Genomic DNA, 26,518 nt, shown 5'->3' on the forward strand with positions numbered 1-26,518 from the left:
GAGTCTGCTAGCAAAAGAAAAGTCTGCTTTACTCACTCCAGAGCTGGAGAACAGACCCCTTCTCTTAATAGTCTGCAGTCTACTGCTACAACCACTGTTGCCACAGAGCTAAGGAAGAGGAATGGCTCACACAATAAAAAGGAGAGTTTTTCAACTGTTTGAAAGTCACCTTTTTCTTAATGTTGTGTTCATCTAGTTGCTGCCAACTTTTTAGTTGTTCTTTAGAGATCTTACAGGCTGACTTTTCTGATTTTTGGTTGTTTTGGTAATAGTGTGGGGAGAAGGAAGTGTAGAACTGCTCATGCTGCCATCTTCCAAGAAGTTTCTGCTCATTTTTAACGTAGGTAATATGTTTGCTATAAATTGGCTTTGAAGCCAGACATACTGGGTTCATGGTCCATCAGCTCCCCTCTTTGTGCCATTACTGCATATTGTATATGCCTCTTTTATAATACTTAACAATACAAAGTAATAAAAGGTGAACAAGGGCTTTATATCTAAAGCCTCAATGTTGAACTCCAGGAAAGCTACATAACACTCATGGCCTAGGCTGCAGATCATTGAGGTTACTTTCCATTCCTAATCTCAGATCTTTATATTCTTTGCTTTGAAGTGTGGAATAAAGAAACCGAAGGAGAGAAAGGAGTCAATGTCAGTTTTATCAGAATGGCTAGAGTAAATAGCATGAGATAGTTGAATCACCTTTCATTCAGAGTAAAACAGAAATAATCCTATCATTTTAGCAATGTAAAAGTATGAGAAATTTTAATAAATACTAATTCCAGCCCTAGCACCTGTCCCCCTTTTGTTTGCCTGATCTATAACAAGTCTTCCTCCCTGAGACCTTAGAAGTTGAGAGAAAGAAAGCAGACCTCTCCTCCTCTCCTCCTCTAGTCTAAAACACTGTAGTCCAAATTACCAGTTCCTGATACATTTATTCTTTCAATTTATTTCCCAAAATCATTTTATCCAGCATATTGACACTGTTAACTTGAATAATATTGGCTACTAATCCAATCCTTCTATATGCCTGCCATTTGCTGATCTTAAAATAATTATATACCAAAACCAAACCCACTGCCTTAAAGGGGTTGTTGTTGTTGTTGTTGTTGTTGTTGTTGTTATGTGCCCTCGAGTCGAACCCTACTCATAGCGACCCCTCTTCCTTGGGTTTCCGAGGCAGTATCACTACGGAAGTAGATTGCCCCATCTTCCTTCTGAGGAGTGACAGGCTATAAATATTTACAAAAGCAAACTGCTTCATCTTTCTTCTGCAAGGTAGCTGGTAGGTTCAAACCTCCAACCTTTTGATTAGCAGCAGAATGCTTAACCACTGCACCACCAGAGCTCCGAAAAAAATAATTGTACTCTCTTAACACTTTGCCTTTCATGATTAGTATTCTCCCCTGTGTCAACTATGAATCAGGTAAGAACGAGGTAGTGGGCCCTGCGTTCGCATACTCACTGCCATCAATATGTTCTTCTGATACTTTTCCTGATTGACTATGAGACTTTCTGGCACATTGTGTTTTAATCCATTTTTTCATCATACATTTTATTGTGTGTTTTCTGTGTTCATTTGCATCAACTAGTTTTGTTAAAGTCAAAAGATTTTTTTTGTCATACATGCTAGGAGCATATGTAGTAAAATTGAAAGTTGTTATATAAAAGAAGTAATTTATTACTTGATTGTGCCTGGAGGGAAGAACATTTATCTCTTTTTGTGGATGAACTACAAAATCCTGAACAATAGTGGAAAACTATAATTGAAATGTATATAGAATATAATATATATGTAGAGGTCAGTTTATAGCCTGACCCCAACTTTTAAACTGTGTTCTAGAAGGAATTTATTAACTGATTGTTAAAACCAATGTTTTAAATATGTTTTCCCACATAAGCATCATTTTTAATAACAGAATCTACCTTCTGTTTTAGGACTTTCATGTGTTTGCTTATTTGCTGATTTTTTCATGTTTTAACAAATGAATATTTTTCTGTGTGAAGCTTAGTCTGAATTTTCCCTTTTCCTCCCTATTGATGCAGGCTCCTGCCATCACTGCTCCTGTTGTGAGTAGGTGCCCTTGAGTTGGCCCCGGCTCATAATGACTCTATGTACAACAGAACAAAACGTTACCCGGTGCTGCACCAGCCTCACAATCCTTGCTATACCATTTCCTTTTGACAACTTCCAGTTTTCCTAGATTCAAACTTTGTACATTTCATGATCTGATTATTCATATATATATTTTTTTTTTTTTTTTTGGCCAGGTCTTTCTTCCTAGTCTATCCAGTCTTTTTTTTTTTTTTAAGAGTTTGTTTTACATTCAACTTTACGTGCACATTTAGTTTTATTCCCCATTTACTATACCCAACCCTAACCTAGTCTCTTCCCCTCCCTGCCCAGTTACCCTGCCCTCGTGCCCTTCATAGTTATGCATTCCTATTTGTCCTACATTTCTCTGTATGACTGTCGCCCCACTGGTCTATTGCTCCAAGAGATGTATTTCCATAGAGTATGTGGGTGCATCACCCTGGGTTAAGTGGTCTGCATGTACATCTTGTTAATTATTGGGCTGAGAGCCAGCCCCTGGGAGTGAGTTTTATTCCAGACCTAGATTGTATCCCAGGGCCATAGTATTAGGGGTCTCGCCAGACTCCATCTGACCAGTAATTCTGCTCGTTACTGAGGTTTTGGATTTTGTTCCATGTTTTTCTTCCCACTCTATCCAGGATCTCCAGATTTGATCCTCTCCTGAGTAGTTGGCATTGGTAGCCGGGCACCATCTAGTTCTTCTGGTCTTGAGGCCGTCGTGTCCTAGGGCTGATTGCTTCCAAATACCCTTGTGTTTTGTTGTGTTTTTTTATCCAATTATTTCCTCATGATCCAATTATTAATGGATGTATGCAGCTGTTTGTTCCCATTTTGAGTTATGTTGCATCAACAAATAGAGGTCCTAAAAGCTTTACTCCATCCACATCAAGGTTGACTCTACTTTGGGGAGGCAGCTCTTCCCCATTTGTGTTTTGAGTGATTTCCAACCTGAGGGGCTCATCTTCTGGCACTATATCGGACAGTGTTTCAGGGCTATTCATAAAGTTTTCTGGTAATGTATCAGACAGCATTTTACTGCTATTTATAAGGTTTTCATTGGCTAATTTGTTGAGAAAAAGATGGCCTCCTCCTTCTTCCTAGCCTGTCTTAGTCTGGAAACTCTACTGAAACCTGTTCACCATGGGCGACCCTGTTGGTATTTGAAATACAGTGGCATAGCCTCCAGCCTCACAGCAACATGCAAGCCACCACAATACAACAAACTGACAGATGAGTGGTGTATCACTAGTCCTACTACCCCATAATATTCTTTTGAGGATTAAATTATATTATAGGTACTTAGCACAATGTATCAGTGCTAAATAAATACTATTGTCACAGACCTCTCCCTGACTTAACAGTGGGACAAGAAAATAAGAAAGCTTGAAATTAGTTCTTTGAGGGAAGCACTGGGTTCTTTTAGTAATAGTATAGGAAATGATGCCAGATAGAGGAAAGAAAACCAAAAGATTGAAGCTTTGATAGGGAAAAAGAGTTTCTGTGGCCATTCATCTGGATTGGGTGTTCCCAATTTTGTATACATAAAATACATACCTTGGAGACAGAATGTGTTTTCCTTTAAGATAAAATATGTAAATATGTTCAAAGTCATATTACATTTGAGAGAGATACTATAAAATGTTCTTTAAAAGTAAAACTTTTTTTGTTATATTTGTTCATTGTATTTGTATTTTATATTTTTTGTGATGTTTTATTCAAGTGTATGTCCAATGATGTCTTTCTTTTGTTTCTTTTTTTTTTAATTATCCTAGTCGCGTGAACTGGAAATTTCAGTTTATTGGCGTGATTGGCGATCTCTATGTGCTGTAAAATTTCTGAGGTTAGAAGATTTTTTAGACAACCAGCGGCATGGCATGTGTCTCTATTTGGAACCACAGGGTACTTTATTTGCAGAGGTAATAAAAGTATTTTATTAAATTCACATAATTTCAATTGAAATTATGTATGTAGGTAGTACAAAAGTGGAAAGACTAGTAGGCTAAAAGACTTACTCTTGGCTCAGTTCTACTGGTGAATAGGTAATGTGACCTTGAAAAACATTTATCTTCTCTCAGCTTTCTCATCTAGAAAATGAGAGGGTTGGGCTAAATTAAATCTAAGAATGCTTTAAGCTTTCAAATCTTAAAAGTTTAGTGAATTTCTTGAACCATAAATCCAATGCTATTTTTATGTCAACTTGAATTTTCTTTCCTGCAGGTTACTTTTTTTAATCCAGTTATTGAAAGACGACCAAAACTCCAAAGGCAAAAGAAAATTTTCTCAAAACAACAAGGTAATTATTAAGAATGTAATACACACTGTATTGGCATTGTATTAAATATCAACAACTCAGCTCAACTCACTGTCTTCAAGTCAGATCCTACTCATAGAGACCCCTCCTTGGGTTTCCGAGGCGGTATCACTACGAAAGTAGATTGCCCAACCTTGCTTCCAAGGAGTGGCTGGTGAGTTTGAACCACCAGCCTTCTGGTTAGCAGTCAAGTGCCTTCGGCACTATGCCACCAGAGCTCCTTGTATTAAATATAGAAAATCTAAATACTTTTTATAAAGTGATATCTGTCCATGTTTTGTTTTGCTTTCCTTTTATAGTTCGTTTATTTCTAACTTTTTTTTAAAGAATATTTTAAACATGTACTGCATTTTTACACAAATAATGCACATTCTACTTTTGTTGAGTGCTGTAATTTTTTTTACAACATGAAAAAAAAATAGCATAGTGACACTTACGAAACTGTAGGGGAGGGGGCACAAAGGATGGTTACCAAACAGTGTAGAGGGCACGCATTTGTATAAAACTATGGTACGTATGAAGAGACGGTATAGTGTAACATACAGTTACCCATTTTCAGCTATGATCAAATCACAGATAATTTTGTTTTTTCATATTCCCATCCATTCACTTCTTCCTTAGATTATTGGAAGCAAACCCAGACAGACATCATATTGATTCAACCATAAATACTACATTTTGTTTCTCAAAAAGGATAAGAATTCTTGTCTAAACCTTAACCATATATGAACACTAGACTTAAGAAAAAAGCTAACTATTCCTTACCTATTTATTTTTAAAGCTTATGTTAGCATATGTTAGTAGGCAATGTTGTTGTTAGGTGCCATTGAGTTGTCTATGACTCATAGCAACCCTGTGCACAACAGAACAAAACACTACCTGGTTTGGAATAGCCTTTAGTAATGACTAGATAAGAACCAATTGTTCTTTAAATGACAAATTTTGTTTGTCCCTCATAAATTATAAACTGATGAATATGAATTTTTAAATTATGGCTTTTAGTAATATATAAAGAAATTACTTATTCTGTTTTCTTTATTCACAATATCCACAGGCAAAGCATTTCTCAGAGCTCCTCAGATGAATATTAATATTGCCACTTGGGGAAGGCTGGTGAGAAGAGCGATTCTAAATCATTCTGGCACCTTTAGCCCTCAGGCTTCTATGCCTACGACAGTGCCAGTGCTTGATGTACGCATCCCTGAACTAGCACCTTCAGCTAGGTATATGTCTAAGATTTTTATGCATCACTTCTATAAAATAATTACTGTGACATTTTTACATATTGGTTACAGTGGCTGTATTGAAAGCCTCATTTCTCAAAGTTGTACTTTGAAATTAGTATTATTTACTTACAAAATTTAAATTGTTTGCTTTAATTCTAAAGCTATTTAAAATATATACTTTGGATTACTATTTTTGGTGAATTACTTTATGTTCTGTAAGTGATTCTACAGTAACCAAATTGGACTTTGATCTTGAACCTGAACCTCCTCCGGCCTCACTACATGCTTCTTCCCTTGGAGAAATAGATGAATCTACTGAATTAAGAGTTTTGGATACACAAGGACAGGCAAGACATTTTAAACCTTGTATAATTCCTTTTCACTGTATGAATAAGTAGTAAAAGTATCAGTGCATGAACTGTACCTTTTAATTAAATAAAAACTGCCTCTGTGAACATGTATTTGTTTCTTATGGGTGGTTTTTCTCAACTCAATTAGATCATATTGACAGAAGATGACCAACTTCTTAATGTTACCATATTATTGGCATTAGCCTCTGGATACACATGGACCAGTAGAGATGAAATAGGCCTCTTAAGATCTAAGGCGCATAGAAGCATGGTTGACATTAAATGACCCATTGCCTGGCAAACTCATTATCTTTATATGTGACATCATTTTATCATTTGAATATAATCATTGTGGAGCCAGATAATCAATTACCTAACTAAAGAAATTATTATACTTGGTTTGTATCATTTCTGAATATTTATGGAAGATGATAATAATATATTAGTTTTTCTTATTTTTAGATAAGTGTAATATAGGATTAATAATCAGAAGAATGACTATGCAATATCTGAATTTTACTTTTCTAATAGTTATGACTTTTGAAATATTTTTAACTTCATCCTTACGAAATGAATTTATGTTCTGAAAGTTGTTATAGTTTAATAAATATTTAATATTTTTGCAGGATTCAGCAGCTACTTTTGATATTGAGAATGACAGAAATAGTATACTTAAAAAATCCCAATCTGAATATGAGCCTGATATTCCTCAGTCGGGTCTAGATTATACTGGTATTCGAGAACTTGAGGAGGATAGAAGGTAAAGAATTTATACATAGTTTTGCTACTGTATGTTTGGTCTCACAGTTAATTGCTTTTTTTTTTTTTTAACTGAAATTACTGTTTTCAGATCTCAGCAAAGGTTTCAATTTAATCTGCAAGACTTCAGATGTTGTGCTGTCTTGGGTAGGGGACATTTTGGAAAGGTAATCTTTTGAAATTTTTTTGAATACCTACAAAATTAGTAACTCAACTGGGAAATAATAATTTTAATACCATTTCAGGTGCTTTTAGCTGAATATAAGCATACAAATGAGATGTTTGCTATAAAAGCCTTAAAGAAAGGAGACATTGTAGCTCGAGATGAAGTAGACAGGTGAGTTTTTAAAGAATGAAGTTGTTAATTTTTCTGAAATTGTAATTGATTTGTATACTGTAACAGCAAAACTTTCAATTTCTTTTTAATATATGAAGAAAGTAAATATGTCTATGCTTGACATAAGTTAGACTTTAATTAAATACTGATTTCCCATCCTCCCAACCCTTCCTTCTGCCCCTTCTTTTGACATTTAACTGGTTATTGGATAACCAGAAAACTGGATGAAATGTGAAAATTAGTTCTGTTAAATTTTGAACACTTTGAGATGTTAAACTATTTTTACAGAATAGGAAACTACTCATCATTGTTAAGTGAGTCTAGATCCCATTTCATCTTAAGGAAGTTATATATAGAGAATCTGCAATTAACCATATAAAAACCTACCACTGCCATCAATCAGTTCCAACTCATAGTGACCCCCATAGGGTTTCAAGGCTTTAAATTTTTATGGAAGCAGACTGCCTCATTTTTCTCCCATGGAGTGGCTGGTGGGTTTGAACTACCAACCTTTTGGTTAGCAGCCGAATACCTTAACCACAGTGCCACCAGAGCTCCTTAGTTAACCAAATAGTAAACTTAAAAGCTCAAAAAAGTAACTTTTTGTAATCAGTAGTGTGCAAAATAAAAAAAAGTGTGTGTTTGTTGTTTTATGAATGTACCTGTCTTAGTATCTAGTGCTGCTATTACCAAAATATCACACATACGTAGCTTTAACAAACAGAACTTTATTTTTTAACAGTTTACGAAGCTAGCAGTCTGAAATCAGGGCTAGCCTCTAAAAGGATGCTTTTTCTGTCTGTCTGCACTACCAGGGGAGGTCTTTGTCTTTTCAGCTTCTGTTCCTTGGCTCTTTGGAAATCTTTATGCATCTATCTATCCTCATCTCTCTTCCTTGCTTAATGTCTTTTATATTTCAAAAGATATTGACATAAGACACACCCCACACTAATACTGCCACATTAACATAGTAGAGGAAACCTATTCCCAAATGGGATTATAACTGCAATTACAGGAATTAAGATTTATAACACATTTTTGGGGGATACAATTCAACCTATATTAATACCTATATCCGTTTATCTATTTTTTCCTTTACCTTTTTTCATGCATTTTATTAAAGCACAATTTATGTACAGTGAAATACACAAAACTAAAGTGACATGGGGAGCTCTGGTAGCATAGTGCCTAAGGCACTTGACTGCTAACCAGAAGGCTGGCAACCAGTTCAAAGCCACCAGCCACTCCTCGGAAGGAAGATGGGGCAATCTACTTCCACAGTGATACTGCCTTGGAAACCCAAGGAGAGGTCGTTATGAGTCAGTTCTGACTCAACAGCAGATAACAGCAACAACAACAAAGTGACATGGGTCAATGCTTTTTCTTTTTTCTTTTTTCTTTGCAGTGTTCCTTCCCTTCCCCTCCTGGCCCTGGCAACCAACAAAGAAAGTTTCCCTCCTGTCCTTGACCCTCCACAACAACGAACTAATACTCTATTTGTCCTTCTGTGATTGACTTATTTCACTCAGCATAATATCCTCCAAGTTCATCCATGTTATGCGGTGTTTTGCGGACTCTACATTATTCTTTAGTGTTGCATAGCATTCCATTGTGTGTATATACCATAGTTTGCTCATTCACTCTTCTGCTGATGGACAGATAGGCTGTTTCCATTTTTTGCTATTGTAAATAGTGCTGCAATGAATATCTCTTCCTGTCCTGCCTCTCACCTCTCTAGGATATATACCTAGTAATGGGACTGCTAGGTCAAATAGTATCTCCAATTCTAGCTTTCTAAGGAATCACCATACTGCTTTCCACAGTGGTTCTATCACTTCACTGTCCCACCAGCAGTGTATGAGAGTCCAAATCTCTCCACGTTTTCACCAGCATTTGTTATTTTCTGTCTTGTTGACTTTGCCATTAGTGCTGGGGTGAATATTAGTGGTATCTCATTGTTGTTTTGATTTACATCTCTCTGATGGCAAACGATCGTGAACACCTCTTCATGTGTTTGTTGGGCACCTGAATATCCTCCTTGGTGAAGTGTCTATTATGTCTTCTGCCTATTTCTCAATTGGATTGTTAATTCCTTTGGTGTTGAGGCATTGGAGTTTTCTATAAATCTTAGAAATAAGTCCCTTGCCAACTTTTATTTTCCTAAAATCATTTTTTGACAATAAGATCTTAAATTTCTGGGTATAATAAATATAAATTAATGTGGATACATCTTTACATACAATTTTTTTTAAACAGTATTATTTTTGTGTGTTTAAGTAAAAGTTTCCATAGCAAATTGGGTTCCCATTCAACAGTTTCTACACGGATTACTCAGTGATATTGGTTACATTTTTCAAAATGTGTTATTCTCATTCATTCCTTTCTGGTTGTACCATTTCCAGTACTCTAATTTCCCTGCTTCCTTACTGTCTCATCTTTGCTTTAGAGTAGTTTTTGACCATATAGTCTCATATATATGATTTTTAAAAGAGCCCAGTACTCACAAGTGATATTCTTTATTATGTGAGCCATCTTTTGTTTAAATAAAAGGTGGTGGATCAAGGGATAATTTCAGTTTAAGGTGTAAAGATTACCTCAAGGAGATACATACAATTCTTAAATTGTCCTTAAATTCTTAAGGACTTTGTGAATAAAGATTATAATTAGGCTAAAGAATGACTGTTTTAAAAAGTTAATACAGAGTGACAAATATAGAAATTATTATATAACAAATGGCATATTTATCACACAAAGAGGTTCCTATTTGGTATTTGCAAGACATATTTCTCTTACACAACTAGGAAGCATCTATTGAATATTAATGGACGATAGCCCTGTATAATGAAAAGAGCCCTAGGCTGTGAGAAGCTTGACTTCTAGTCCTGATTGTTACTTCTTAATTAATAATTGACCACAGGGTATTTCATTTAACCTCTCTGAGCCTCAGAGAGCCATATTACATGCTTGGAGCTATGTTTTTATGTTACATAAGCAGGTGATTGAAGCAAATTTTTAATCCCACCTTCAGTCTATTCATAATTGCAACAATACCAAAAAACCAAACTCACTGCTGTCAAGTCGGATCTGACTCACAGCGACCCCTCCTTAGGTTTCCAAGGCAGTGTCACTACAGAAGTAGATTGCCCAACCTTCCTTCCAAGGAGTGGCTGGTGGGTTTCATCCACCAGCCTTCTGGTTAGCAGTCAAATGCTTTAAGCACTAAGCCACCAGAGCTCCCCAGCTGCAACAATAAAAGGGTTAAATGTTTTTCATTCCTGGAAGAATGTTTGCTTTATTTCAGATCTGTAAGTGGTAAATTTTTTGTTTTGATCTCTGTTAATCTTGATGGTTTATATGGCTTTCTGCTACATTGTTCCTACTTTAAGTCATTTTAGGAAAACATTTTTCAGTTAAGTCTAGACAGAATATTATTAAGACTATATTAAAGAAGAATGTCTAGATTGGTACATGGAATTTTAACCAGAACTAAGGTGGTTGTTATTACTGAAAATGAATCCAACCTTGGAGGAAAGTTTGTGAGTGATCCTTATCTAACTTCAGTTTTAAATCCCTGTACTTTCCAGTAACATGGAAGTAAAATAATCTCCAGAAGAACTGATGCTAAAGTAGAGAAGTGGAAAATTCAGATCAAGAAATAAAAGCTCTTCAAGAAATTTGAGGAAGGCAGGAAACAAGAAGCAGTTAGAGGAAGGCAAGAAAAAAAAAAATCAACATAAAAAAAATAGACCACCGTATGTTTTAGTTATATGTATTTATTACTTGCAAGTCTCAAATAGTAAATAACTCAGACTAAGCTAATTATAACTAAACAGTATCCTTTTTATGTTCACTGACTCCTTTTAATAGATCATTAGAAATCATTGTTACTGTATATTAGTGATTTATTTTTTTTTAACAGAATTCCTAAACTACTTATTGTTCTTAATAACAGTTCTCTTACATAGTCTGAAGTTTCTTTCTATATTATGGATTATATTACTTTACTTAGAAAACTGCCTTTTAATATTTCAAGTCAACCTCTTTTTAAATGAACATATTATAAATTAACTCCAAAATAAATCACACACAAAGACCACATTCGCTACCCACCATTAATTAACAGTATTCTGAGTTCCAATTCCCCCCATTTCCAAGTAAGGATGTTAAATTTATATTATTGTAAGGCCTTCTCACTCAGCCTCTTTTTCTTCCCAGTTCATAATTTGACACAACAGAATAGGGTTGGGAGTACATTTTTGCAAAGCACAACTAGCTTATCTAGGATTCAGTCCTGTGGCCTTAGCCTTATTAATGATGTGATTTTTTGCTGACTAAAATAACTTAATACAGTTTTCAAGTTTCTAATATATCTAATCATCTGAACTCTAAAGGAAGTACACAAAAAATGTGAGGATGGAACTAGCCATTCAGTCAGGGAGCAAGTCACAAATACATTAAATAAATAAGAGAGTTAACACATTTTGGTTAAAAATGAGCAATATAGACAATGGCAGTTCATTGAAAGGGGGATAATAACATGGTGAGCTGATGGATTTAGATAAGACTTATAAAGGCACTTAGACTTATGTTGTTCTTTGACAGAGAGAAGGTATTTGATAATGTGGAGAGACAAGAAAGGACAATTTAGAAGGATTCTGGACAGAGTGAATCAAGTTTTAAAATTTTGAATAAGACTGGATTGTTCCATGGATTCTTAAGAAGAATGTACTAGTTACATAAGGACAAGCTAAAGGCTCTTGTGCAGTAGCTTTTTCTGTGTGCTATAAAATACTTGAAATTATTTTAAGGCCTTCCCCCTCTCGTTCTCCTAAAATACCTATCGAGTATTGCCAGTCCTTGTCAACTTCAGTTGCAATAAATGGCATGAAAACCATTTTAAAAAGTATTTTGATCAATGAGTTTCAGTGTTCTATACTACATTTACATCTTCAACATGACACATTGCACATAATGATTCTCAACAGCCACCCCATCCAACAGAGAATAAGTAATTCACTCATAAATACAGACCGTTGACAAAAAATGACTATGTTTGTCATCTGTTATTGTTATTAGATGCCATGGAGTCAGTTTTGACTCATAGGGATCCCATATGACAGAGTAGAACTGCCCCATGTGGTTTCTTAGACTGTAATCTTTATGGAAGCAGAGCACTGCATCTTTCTCACATAAAACTGCTGGGTGGGCTTGGACCACCAACCTTTGAGTTAACAGCAAAGCAGTTAACCATGGCTCCTTGTTTGTCATCTCCTTTAGCCCAACACATCTCACCATTTTGTCGAATTCATCTGAATATTTTATCTACATTGGCCAAAATTTACACTGCCTTCAAAAACCAGATGTTTTAATATCCATTTTATAGATCTAGCCCAAAGCAGTTTTTAGGATATTATTTCCTAATAAAATTTATTTACTAGAAATGCAAAACCATTACCTTTACTTTTAATTTTTTATGAGTTTATTTCAAATAATGTTTTAAGTTGTAGTAACATTTTAAAACAATTATAGTGGAGCTTTTTGTTTCTGACTGTGTAAAATTTAAAAGATTGTATAAAATTCAAGGGGTAGGATTTCATCTAGAATGTGACAGTATTAAGTGAAGTTTAAACATCACTTATATCATGATAGTTGCATTTACTATTAGTATTTATAAATGAACAGGTATTTGAGTTCATAAGCCAGTAAGCAGCTATACCAGTATAGCATTAAAAATTTCATGCTGCTTCTACACAGCAGGTAGACATTTAAATATTTTAAAAATTATATTCCATTTTTTAGAGTCATCTCACACAATTTGTGCCCTCAAATAAATACTATGTTTTTGTAATTAGTAATTTTTTAAGTTCTCTTGTAATGTCAGAATTTTAATTTGGCATTTTGGAATAAAAAGCAAACAAAAAAAAACACACTATTACTGTCAAATTTTGCTTCTAATCTCAAAAAAAAAAAGTTTGTGTTCAAAATGTAAATATCTAATTATTAAGAAGTATGGCTATTGGTATCTCTGTTTTAATCAGGTACTAAAAGTAAATAAATCAATTCAAGTTTTATTTGAATAATATATTACCTAGTCTTTGAGTTTCAAATCAAATTGATGGAAAATATTTTCAGGGAAAGAAGAATGCTTTGTTTTACTATTTGGATAGAATTAATGTTTCAGAGTCAATAAGCTTGACTTGTGTTCTTTGTACCAGCAGGTCATAGTTCTTAGGGAGAAAATTTGGGATTGTAGTAGATTCACCTATGTTATTGTGGAAAAATTTTAAAACTTTGAAGGAGCTTCCTTCAAGAATGCTTCATATAGCCACTTTATTTTCCATAATTTGGGTTCATTTTAATAAATTTTCATTTATTAAATAAAATGTTATTTTGTTTTTTAATTAAAATTTTTAATTCAGCTTTCTAAATTAGAATTTTATCTAGAATTAAATCACTTGTATCTTTACCTCTCAACTGTATTTTATATAATAAAAAGTCAAATATTTATTTATTTATTATAGCTTTTGAATTGTAGGTACTATCCTAGAAATTATCTTGATCACAGCTTTAAAGTATGTTTCAAGTTGCTAAGTTCTCTGAACAATTCTTTATAAAATTTCATGACCCATCCCAAATTAATTCCTTTTTTTTAAATATGGCCACTAGCCATATGCATCCTACTCTTATATTATCAATATGAACTCTATAACCATTATGCCCTGGTAATCATTTTAATTTTCATCAAAATATTGCAATTAAGTATGTTTATGAAGTAGAAAGTTTGTGTAGTACAGTAGGAAGATTCAGACATATTTTACGGGGTTTACAGGTATAAAACTTAAGAAATTTTACTTATTTTAGGGTTTAATAATATTTCAAGAATCTTATTTCCAACTAGATCTTTTTCTTTTTCTTTTTTTAATCTTTTGATTTCCAAATGTTTTCTTTTTCAGCCTCATGTGTGAAAAAAGAATCTTTGAAACTGTGAATAGTGTAAGGCATCCCTTTTTGGTGAACCTTTTTGCATGTTTCCAAACCAAAGAGCATGTTTGCTTTGTAATGGAATATGCTGCCGGTGGGGACCTAATGATGCACATTCATACTGATGTCTTTTCTGAACCAAGAGCTGTGTGAGTATGCTTTAAACGTTCTTCTAGTTTATCCATGACTCGTTTGTGGAAAGGAAAAGAGGTCTCTGTGAATTTCAGATATTTTTAGTGGAAAATAGATTTCTGCAAGCAATGTTAGAACGCCTTACCTTTTTGTTGTATATAGATATCTTTACTCTGTTATCCATGTTAAATGTATTATGAATTAGTCAAAATATCATTTGATAATTTAGATATATAATTGGGTTCATTTTCATAAATTTACATATTTTTTCTATTAGATTTTTCTCCCTAGGGAATGCCATCCAGGTCCATGGCTTTAAATACAAACTGTGCTCTAATAGACATTGCTAAGTGAAAAAAGAAAGTGCAGAAGAGTCTGTATTATGTGTCTGTATAAAATACTTGTATTTGCATTTTTAAAGGGAACTTTAAAGAATATGTATATTAAGTATTTACTTGCATGTGCTTATGATAGGTATCTCTAAAAGAACACAAAATAAATAATAAACATATACTGCCTCCAAGGAAATGACTAGAAAGCAGACTTTTCACTGTCAACTTCTTTCAGTACTTTTTTAAATTTAATATATGGTGGTTTTGCTCAAATACATAATAGAAAACACTTGATGCATATATATCTATACATAGATATAGGTATAAACAGACCTCTATTTATTTCCTTATATGAATGTTGAAGGTATGACAGTACTAATACTATCTGCTCTACACGTCTCTAATGGTTATGATGAGAATTAAAGGAGTAAAAGTACCACACAAATGTCAGTGAAGAGCTATAAAACTGGAATAATATGAGTCAATGCTAATGGGTAGCAAAAAACTCTCTCAAGAATGAGGCAAAAGCCAAGAAGTAGTAGAAGGTACCAATAATTCATTCTCTGAACATAAAAAAAAATGAAAAGTGGGGCATCTTGACTATACTGACACTATGCTAACTCTGCTGGGAATGTTTTGTTGTGCTTTTTTGTCTTTTTAAAGAGATATTGCAGTGCTGTCTTAAGGATTTTTTTTTCTTCTTTTTTTTTTTTGCTGAGAATACAAATCATATACAAATGGAACAATTATGCCCAGTGAAATTCCTGAATAAAATGCTACATTGCAGTACCCTAAAGCTAGGTCCCATCCTCTAATCATTCAGGTCTCAGCTCAAATGTCATTTCTTTAGAAGGTCCTATTCTGAGTACCACCACTCTAATTTCCAAATTATGTTGATCTAGTCTACTTTCTGTTATATTTTCTTTGCAGCACTTTATTTCTACCTGAAATCATCTTATTTATTTTTGTTTTATATTTTTATGTTTGTCTCCCCTTACTAAAAGGGAGGAACAAGGACCATGCTTACCTTGTTTACCAGTGAAGCACTTAGAAGAATGCCTGGCATATAATAGACAATTAGTGAATTTTTATTGGTTGATACTATGGAATCAAAATTAGTTTGATTCCTAGCTTTGCTGTTTTCTACCTAGCTATGTGACTTTAAGGTCAGCATAAAAGAAGACCCTCAAAAGGATGGATTGGACACAGTGGCTGCTACAGTGGGCTCAAGCATAGCGACGATTGTGAGGATGGCACAGGACCAGACAGTGTTTCATTCTGTTGTACACAGGGTCACTATGAGTCAAAACCAACACTAACGACAACATAGGACTTTTAAACAAATTATGTACCTTTCTGAACTTCATTTTCTGTTTCTGTTAAATATGTATCTTAAAGGCTTGAAGATTAAATAAGCTGATAAATGAAAATATTTAACACCGCACCTGACATATATTAAACACTCAGTAAAATATTTTTTAAATAGTATATCCAGTTATTTGCATACAATCAGGGCAGTTTATTGACAAAAAGAAATCAAGATAGTTTTATAATTGTTAGAATATTGTTTTGCCACTGATGTAAGTTCACTAAAAAATTATGTGTAAAAATAACTACCTTAAAGCAGTTTTAGATCACATTTATGTAAATGGACTTCAGCTAAATTTTTTTTTAATTTTTGATAATGATATAATTTTGATAATTATATAATTATAATTATATAAGTTATTCAATGTTGGAGACAAATCTGAATTTTACAATTCATTCATTTATTCATTCCTCGCTCCTTCGTTCATTAAGTCTACAATGTTTCAGACATTATGCTAGGCATTTAGAATATAACAGTAAAAAAGAAAAACATGGACCTAGCCTCAACAGCTAATATTCTAGCAGGGCCCAAGTTCCTGATATTCAAACTACTGTATCCAATTATCAGGAGCTCTGGTAGCATAGTGGCTAAGACACTTGACTGCTAACCAGAAGGCTGGCGGTTCAAACCCACCAGCCACTCCTCGGAAGGAAGATGGGGCAATCTACTTCCGTAGTGATACTGCCTCGGAAACCCAAGGAGGGGTCACTATGAGTCGGGTCCAACTCGATGGCACATAACAACAACAACATATCCAATTATTAGATCTCTGCCTGCCTCTTAAGCAGAGTCAACACGTCGAAAACCAAACTCATTTTCCCCATAAAACTTTTGCTATTTCTATATTTTTACCTGATTGTTCCACTGTAAGAGTCATTGCTGAGCTCTTCCATGTGTGTCCTTCATCCTCTACAACTAATGAGTCACTAAAGTGCTGGTTTTTAACCTTCTCTTCAACTCCATCTCTTATGGTCTTTGTTCTCCCATTGCATTGGAGCTTGTCATGATCTTTCATCTGTATTATCTGTTCTTTCTCCCCTCTGGTTCTCTATCTGCTTCTACTCTAACCTGTATACTACTACCAGAAAAATCTCTCTAAAACATAAATCTGGTCATTCTCCTCTGACTAAAATGGTTTGATTCCTTATTTCTAAAAGGAAAAATTTCAATATCCATTAACATTCAAGATCTTGTACAACATGACCTCAGCCTTTTTCCAGCTTTGTCTCCCACTCCTTCTTCCCCACTTATACAAATCCTTTACTCTATCCATACCAAGCTTGTCATTGCTTGTCAAACATGCTATGCCTTTTAGAGCAGTGCCTTATATTTCACCCACAATACTGCTACCTATGACCCTGTCCTGCACTTATGGCTCCTTGTGAGTCTTCCTCCAGAGCCAGATTAAATGTCTAGTCTGGAATCTTCAGTGACTACACCAGTCAGTATTAGTGGCTTTTATTGTTGAAACTGTATTTTTCTCTTTTTATTTCATCCCATAACCTAGCACAATGTCTAGTACTTGGTAAGGACTAAATAGATATTTATGAAATTAACTACAGAGTTCAGCTTTGAAGAATAAAAATGTAAACTGGGATCCAAGAACAGTGAAATTTATTAAATTTCTTTTGATTTAATCCTTCAAACAGATTTTATGCTGCATGTGTAGTTCTTGGGTTGCAGTATTTACATGAACACAAAATTGTTTATAGGTAAGTAAATTTTAAATACATTCTAATGGTTTAATTTTGTGTGAATTAGAATTAAGATAATTAAGAAGGATATTTTATGTTTGACCAGCTTATGTCTCCTGCATATGTTATTTAAAAAAATTTCAAACTCCCAGTTTGGAAGACATGTGGTTAACCTAATAATTAAATAATTGACTTATTTGTCTCTGATCCTCACTAATTAGTCAAATTATGAGTCAGCTTAATCATAATATAATTCACATTCATATTTGCATTCAACTGATCCACTCAGAAAACTGTCCTAAACCATTCAAAGTATGTCTGTGAATAGATAAGTAACTTGTGTCAGAATGTAAGATGTTGCATTGCTTCCCTAATGGAAAGTCTTGCTATCAACTGAACTAAGCAGTATACCTAGTGACATAGCTGATTTGTGACCTAGCATAAATTTCTTACACATTGTAGGCCAGTAACAAATAGTTAATTGCAGAGCATCTTGTCTATGGGCCACACTTTGAATAGCACTGCTCTGTTAATTGTTGTTGTTAGGTGCCATCAAGTCAATTCCGATTCATAGCAGCCCCATGTGACAGAGTAGAACTGCCCCATAGGGGTTTTTTGGCTGTAATCTTTATTCCAGCTCTTTTTCCCATGGTGCTGCTGGGTGGGTCTGACCTGCCAACTTTTCAGTTAGCATTCAAGCACTTAACCATTTGTGCCACAGGACTCCTTAATACTACTCTCGATCAGACAGATTACCAATTCTGGTTGGCCTTTTCATAATTTGTTTGGTCTTGAGCAGTGTTACTCTATCTGATAGTAACTGTAAACTATAAACATTTGAGGTCAGTTCAGTGACAGCATTCTCACCTTGTATGCAGGAGACCAGGTTCAGCTGGCCAGTACACCTCCTGCACAGCTACCATCCATCACTGGTGGCTTGCGTGTTGCTATAATGCCAAGCAGGTTTAAGTAGAGCTTCCAGATGAAGATAGAGTAGGAAGAAAGATCTAGCAATATACTTCCAAAAATTAACCAGTGAAAACCTTATGGATCACAAAAGTCCAATCTGCAACCCATGGGCTCATGGTACAGGATTGGTAGTGTTTCGTTCTGTTGTACATGGGATCAGCATGAGTTGGGGGGCAACTCAGTGGCAGCTAACAACACAATGAGTTTATTCAAACTTCAAAGTGTCCTATTTAACACAGAAAAAAAAATTATTCAGAAACTATATTATGCAGAGTAAAAACACAACAAAAAGAAGGAAAATGAACATTTGTAATATATCATTTAAATCTCAAATTAAAACCTGGAAAACCTGTTTTCAGTAAAGAAAATGTAGCACTCCTGTTGAAATGATTTTTTTTCAACTACATTATCTACTGATTTTACTGATTTTTTTTTTTTTTTTCCTTTTGCCTTTTTCTTTCATCCTGAACAGAGATTTGAAATTGGATAACTTATTGCTAGATACAGAGGGCTTTGTGAAAATTGCTGATTTTGGTCTTTGCAAAGAAGGTAATTAGATATTTAAAGTTTCTTTTCTGATAACTGTTCTTTTTTGTTTTGGTAGTTTTAACTATAGAAAGCCCAATATATTTTAACTTTGTTTTATTCTCCATTAAGATAGTGTGGATTGTTCATAAAATCTAAATACCACATTATTAAGAATTTATTCTGTGGATGTGAATGTTTAGGTTCCCAGAAATCATAATGTAAGACTAAGATTTTCTTTGTATAATTAATAATTCTGCCACTACTCTAAAAATGAATTTATTTAAGCACCTAATTGTTCACTTTATGGGGACTGTATACAGTGAATTATATAGGCTGAGTAACTTCTTTCCAACTTCTTTGAAACATTTAACATTTTCAAGTAGAAAAAATTATGTGTATCAAGATTGCTTTCTACATATTCAAAAGTAAATAAATAAGTAAGCTGAGGAAATTTGAAATCAGAGTTAGCATAAGAAAGTATAAAGTGCATGGGCTTAGGTACCACAGTCCTAGGTTTGAATCCTAGCTCTACTACTAACCTGCTGTCTGTCTTTGGGCAATTTAACCTTTCTGAGTCTGTTTTCTCAACTATAAAATGAATATAACTTCTCCTGTTTAGGTACAAGGAACACCTAGGAGTATTTAGAAATAAGCATCTGGAACAGAGCCTAACAGACTAAACAGGTGTACTTTACATTTCATACACTATGTTGTAACTAACTGTTTAATTATCTATCTTCCCTCTATACTAGTGGCTTCTTGTTTCTTATTTAGTTTTGTTTCCATAGCATATAGCACAGTGCTTGGCACATTGTAAGTATTCAGTAAATGCTTCCTTAATAAGTAGTTGAAGGACTGAATGAACTGTATTAATATATGTCTACCCACTGACCTCCTAACTGTTGAATCCAGTAAAATATTTGTCTCCCTTTGGACTTTCCTGTATTGGACATTGTTGAATTAAATTCTTTTATTCTTCAGTCTGTCCTTAGCCTACTGCTCTTCACAGTAGCTTTTAATTATCAAATATACTCTAATCACCCCGTAATCTATTGTTATTTCTTTTCCTGTGATTCCAAACATATTGTTCAGCTATCCGCCCAACAGCTCTAGCTGAATTGTAAAAGGCACCTCAAGCCTACACAAACAAAAATAATTTCTCCTCTTTGGTTAGTCTGCTTCTTAGTTGATGGCACCACAATCCCATCTCCCAGTCTGAAATTGTATAAGTGTCCTGGACTGGATCCTCTCCTCATTCAGTTATTCACCAAATTCTGCTATGGTTCAACCCTTGAATATTTCTTACATCTGTCATTTCCCCTCTAGTACTGCCAAACCATATCTTCTTTTGACAAGACTACTATAATAGCTTCCCAACAGTTATTTACTGTCTCTAGTGTTTTTCTACCTCAAATCAATCTGCCAGGCAGTTGCTAAAGTGGTAAAATGTGTATCCATAGAGATACACATCTGACCATGGCACACCCCTCTGAAAACCCTTCAGAAGCTAGGATTATATAACATGTAGTACTCTTCCTGGTCTGTCTGCTTACCTCTTCAGTCCACTCTCTTACTGCTCTAAGAACAGTGAATTGCTTGTATAGTTATGTCTCTCCATCACTATCATTCATCCCAACTCTGTTTACTAACAACTACTCATCTTTCAGACTCAGGTATCATCTCCCTAGACAAGATACCTCAGACTCCTCTATCCTAGCCCTAATGCCCAAGTCTTTAGGAGTCCTTCTTCATTGTTTCCATAATATCCTGCTCTTATCATATCAAAGAACTGGTGTGTTCCTACCACTGCATAGGTGTCTGGAACATAATAGGTACTCAGAAAATATGTTATTGACTGATCAAACTTATTAAATGTGTTTGTTTTCCTTCATTACTATAAAAAATAGAATCATGTAGTACAATAGCAATAGCTAACAATTATTGGCCCATATTGTGTGCCAAGCACTCTGACACATTTCATATGCATGGTCTCTTCTAATCTTCTTAACAGTCTTATGATGCTAGGTAGTATTATTAGCTCCAATATACAGATGAAGAAACTTAGGCTAGAGAGGTTAGATAACTTTCCCAAGCTCTTACAACTAACCAGTGGCAAAGTGAGGATTTAACCCCAGGTCTTCATGATTTCATAGCCTGATATAACCACTGCCATGGAGTTTTACTAATTTGAAGTCCTCTCTAATTGCGCTTTCAGCTTCCTTTAGAAATATCAATACAAGAAATTTATTGGAATGAATGAAATATGGTAATTACATTACTGTAATAGACATAATATATATGCACTGCATTAAAATGTCACAGATTTTATAAAATGACTATAAAGAAGAAAAGTCAAAACTCCAGCAGAGTTGTACCCTGAAGGCATTATACTCTAGTTGTGAACAGAGCACAGAATAAAAGCCAAGGAACATTAGTTGTATTATTTCTATAGTATGAATGTCTCTTGGTTTTATTATATTGTTAAGTATTATATTAGTTCCAATTTAAAAAAATATTTTGTTGGGGGAAAAAAAGGACAATGTCAAAGAAAATTTGCCCCCCTGCCCCACAAAAAACCCTTTCAGCCTAATGTGGTAATGTTTCTAACTATGCCTTTCGAGTTTTGGTCCAGAGACATACAGATTCATGTATGTTTTTAAATCATTGTATGTGCACTTCTTTTTAAAAAGAATTGAGAGTTTTTCTTGCAAATTCTCTCATAAGACGATTCTTTTAAAGGGCTTCAAATACTTCGGAAAACAGAGATTATTATCTTTGATGTGTAGAATATATATTTGATTAATACATTAAATTTGGAGGAACATATGTTGTAAAATTAGTTAGCTAAAATATTAATACCCTATCACTGTATTATATGACACATTTGGTCAACTCTTGATTTTTCAAGTGTTTGCTTTTTTTTAATTTTCTAAATTGTACTTATTTTATAATGAACTAAATAATCCTATTTAAAAAGGTTGAATTGGAAAGATGGAAGAAATTGAAGCTCCTATTTAGTGCATTTTTGTTGTAACTTCTTAGCAGTCCTTATAAAATAAGCCACCCTTATAAAATAATGACAAGAAAGAGAAAATAAGTGACTAATATGAAACTTGGGAATTTTAAGTATTTTTACCCATTAATTAGATAGTATAATTGCTTTTACACATTTTTTTCTATACCAATCCTTAACATTTTTCACACAAGTCTTGGGTATGTGTGAGTTTGGTCACCATGTACAAATGTACAAATTTAATTTTGCTTCCTAATGATATTTTCTAATTTTTAAAGGAATTTTTTTTTCTTGCTAACAAATATTTAAATTTTCCTTTTTTTCAGGAATGGGATATGGAGATAGAACAAGCACATTTTGTGGCACTCCTGAATTTCTTGCCCCAGAAGTATTAACAGAAACATCATATACGAGAGCTGTTGACTGGTGGGGCCTTGGTGTACTTATATATGAAATGCTTGTTGGTGAGGTAAGCAGTATAAAATAGGTGAGAGGAGAGGAAAAATGATTGAGAGAATTCAGCTTTATTAGTTATTAGCTTTATTATTTATAAAACCACTTAATATGTTTCCAGCTTAAGTAGTACTTGAATTTTATAAATAGTTACAGTATACTAATAATTGGCTATGTTTCTATGTTATCTTCACAGGTTTTTTTTTTTTTTTTTAGATTTTTATATAACCTGTGGAATATATTCCACTGCCTTGAAAATAATTCCTTATATTTCAATATTGCTATGGCTGTGTTTCATGATTTTAAGGCAATCATATACAGCTGATCATAGGGACTAGAATAGCAGCCAGACTAATGAAAAGAATGTACCCTGTATCTATAAAGAAAAGTCAGCTATTCAGTGGTCTAAAATAAATGCTACCTCCAAAAATAGTTAGATTAGAGTTGAAAAGATTAACTTTCTTTTTTTCCCCCCTTACTGTTTTCTGTAGTTGAACTTTAATTTCTAGGAATAATTTAGGTATACACAGAAATTGTTATTATTTAGGAAATAATGAATTATATCAAGTAAATAATGAAATAATAATGGACTAATATATTGTTTTATAAATCATTAGAAATGATGTATTAGTGTGGATTTGGGAAGGAGTAAATCTTTAACAAGTAATTGAAATCTATTAGATTTGATGAACTGGAGATACAATAAAAATTATTTTAGGATTGGCTCATTGTTCTGCAGTTTCCCCAGTACCAACAGCCTTCCTTGTACATTCAAGACATGGGTAAGAGATGAATAAGTGAGTGACCAAATTACTGAGTGTAAAAATTTCTGAAGTTTTGATCTGTGCTTGTTACTTAGTGAACAAAAGTTAATAAATGCATGTTAATTCATCCAAATGGACAGCCCCCTTTTTGTATATCAAATTGGAGTGAATACTCTGGCAAAAGAAGTAACGAATTAAAATGGTTTACCATATACTGGGCACTATTCACTATTATGTTTGCTTTATGAATTTTATGTTGTTGTTGTTGTTATATGCCGTCAAGTCATACCCGACTCATAGCAACCCCTCCTTGGGTTTCCGAGGCAATATCATTACAGAAGCAGGTGGCCCAACCTTCCTTCTGAGGAGAGGCTAGTGGGTTTGAATTGCCAGCCTTCTGGTCAGCAGTCAAGTGCCTTAGCCACTACCAGAGCTCCTTGAATTTTATATCAGTATTATTCTTATGCCTATTTTCATAGGCATGAACAGAGACACAGAGGTTAGTAACTTGGCCTAAAGTCACCCAGTTCTCAAATGGTAGAGCTGAGATTTTAAACCTGCCATTTTGGCTTCAAAAATCTATTTAAAACCAATAAATCAAGTTTGAAATTTTACCTATATTTAGAAAAACACCATGATAGTATTTTAGGATAGAAAGATTTATATTTTAGCCCTATTCCATAGTGGTCTTTACTTTCTAAGTATCAAACTCATATCTGACAGCTAAGTTTTCAACATAGTTCAGTGTTATCCCTTTGTGCATCAAATTGTTATACTGAATATAATGTAGCTTTTTTTTTTTTAACGACTCAGGGTCACTGTTATTAGAAGCAATGATTTTAATACTATGCTTACTAAAATGCCTCCAAGTCCTGTTGTAGTATATAGAGCATTAAATATACCTAGAATTTTGTGCTTTTTAAAAAGTTTGGTTGACCACTGCTTCTTGGTAACGTTGTGCCTACTAATCTGTAATTCTGTTTTGCCACTATTAATTTGCTATTGACTCTGAAATCTAAAGCACATGCATATCTGATACATAGCCACAGATTCTCCTTCTGTTGTAACACTTAGTACTGTATTTACTTTACCCATTTTCTTTTACCTTTCCACAAGATGAGCAGCTTGAGGACTGTGTATATTACATGGAGCCACTATCCAGTAGGCTCCATGGAAAAGAGCTCTGGTGGTGTAGTGGTTAAATCATTCGGCTGCTAACCAAAAGGTCAGTGGTTCGAACACACCAGCTGCTCTGTGGTAAAAAGATGAGGCACTCTGATTCTGTAAAGATTTACAGACTTGAAATCCTACGGGGCAGTTCTGTAGGGTCACTATGAGTCAGAATTGACTCGAAGGCAGTGGGTTATTTGGTTTATCTGGTATGCGCTCTAACTACTGACTGGCTAGGTACAGCAATAAATGAATGGAATAAAATTAAATGAACTAGATAAATGACATGTTAGACTAAGTATGTTAGAAAGGTCAAAGGTCCGTAAAATGAGTTTAAAGAGAATTTCAGTAACAATATGGCATAACTTCTCAATAATAGATAAGTATCTATTCTGGCTTCCTACAGTCTTTTTTGTTGTTGTTGCTATTGTTATTTTGGTGGGATTTCTTTTTTCCTTTGTTGTCATTTGGATAGATGAGATCTTACTATATTGAAACTCATTGTAACTTACTCAAAGATATTTCTTCTAGTCTCCCTTTCCTGGTGATGATGAAGAGGAAGTTTTTGACAGTATTGTAAATGATGAAGTAAGGTATCCAAGGTTCTTATCTACAGAAGCCATTTCCATAATGAGAAGGGTAAGAATTAATGGTTTGTAAACTATTTAAATTTTTTATGTTGAAGAAAATTTGCAAGTAAACCTTTAGAACTTGTTTTTTCAATTCACAGACCTTGCATGGTTTAGGCGGATGCAGAAGACATCTAAGTCTTTGAAAATTATGAAAATCCTTATAAATGAAGTTACTGGTTTTATTTTAACTTTTCTACTTTACATTTTGTTAGCTGTTAAGAAGAAATCCTGAGCGGCGCCTTGGAGCCGGGGAGAAAGATGCCGAGGATGTAAAAAAGCACCCATTTTTCCGGGTAAGAATGAAAATTTTAAATTTTTTTTTATAAAATTAAAGCAATTAGGAGTAAGAAACTAAACTGGTCGTCTTATATTTTGTGATCCAGCTAATTGATTGGAGTGCTCTGATGGACAAAAAAGTAAAGCCACCATTTGTACCTACCATTAGAGGACGGGAAGATGTTAGTAATTTTGATGATGAATTTACCTCAGAAGCACCTATTCTGACTCCACCTCGAGAACCAAGGATACTTTCAGAAGAGGAGCAAGAAATGTTCAGAGATTTTGACTACATTGCTGATTGGTGTTAAACTCCTAGACACTGTGAAACCAAGCAAACTAACTCACAAGAAGACCTCTTAAGAATAGCAACCCTTCATTTGCTCTCTGTGCCACCAATAGCTCTGAATACATGAAGATTGTTTAAAAGTACTGTCCTAAAATCATCTTGAAAAGTGGCTTCTTAATGTATTCTGAACATAAATCTGAGCACTGGAAACAGTTTCATAGAGTTTAAACTGGGTAAAATCGGCCATGAAAAGGACCATCACAAATGAATACTTTTGGATCAATAGTCTGTTTTTTAAAAAAGAAAAAAAAAACACTCTTCTACAGTACCTAGCTTTGCCATATGCCTGCCTTAAGTGGAAGGAATCAGTTAACTTCACTTAGCTCTTTTACAAAAAGGAGAAAAGGAAAAAAAGGGGGGGGGCTTGGAATGCTATTACTACTCACACTTACGATGATTCTGTTTGAATAAGGCAAACAAATGCGCTTATATTTTTTAAAAGAAATTACTGTAATATCAAAGAATGTAGTTACAGTTTGTGCACATTTTGGGGGCTTGATTTTTTTTAACAAAACAGAATGAATCATTGCTTTATTTTATAAATTTTCTATATTTATTAGGAGAAAATGTTTTTATTGCCTTATCTTTACCAGCCTATAACAGAGCCTCAGAGCTTACCAACAGAGCTACTTGCCAAACAGTTTTTTGTTTATTAAACATGCTGAAAGGAACAGGAACAACAGAGCATCAACATTCACTTAAAATTTAAGAATGAGAATTTCTGATCAATCTGAACTAAGATACTGTATCACCCATATGCATTCCCAAAGTCTAGACA

At 34.1% G+C, this 26,518-nt stretch overlaps 1 protein-coding gene across 1 annotated transcript in view; it reads left to right on the plus strand.

Annotated features, from left to right (window-relative positions):
- The window catches only part of PKN2 (protein kinase N2), a 245,382-nt gene extending 219,680 nt beyond the window's left edge, over positions 1-25,702 (plus strand). The window contains 14 exon segments of the mRNA XM_042781698.1: positions 3,868-4,011; positions 4,313-4,388; positions 5,461-5,629; positions 5,853-5,979; positions 6,609-6,742; positions 6,833-6,908; positions 6,987-7,078; positions 14,032-14,208; positions 17,542-17,604; positions 19,028-19,104; positions 22,423-22,565; positions 25,015-25,122; positions 25,328-25,408; positions 25,499-25,702. Of these exon segments, the coding sequence (XP_042637632.1) occupies positions 3,868-4,011; positions 4,313-4,388; positions 5,461-5,629; positions 5,853-5,979; positions 6,609-6,742; positions 6,833-6,908; positions 6,987-7,078; positions 14,032-14,208; positions 17,542-17,604; positions 19,028-19,104; positions 22,423-22,565; positions 25,015-25,122; positions 25,328-25,408; positions 25,499-25,702 (1,671 nt within the window).
- Positions 25,703-26,518: the final 816 nt, after the last annotated feature.

The sequence above is a fragment of the Orycteropus afer genome, unplaced genomic scaffold (genome assembly GCF_000298275.1).
Source record: "Orycteropus afer afer isolate SDZICR_OR568_19922 unplaced genomic scaffold, OryAfe1.0 scaffold00152, whole genome shotgun sequence".
NCBI lineage: Eukaryota > Metazoa > Chordata > Mammalia > Tubulidentata > Orycteropodidae > Orycteropus > Orycteropus afer.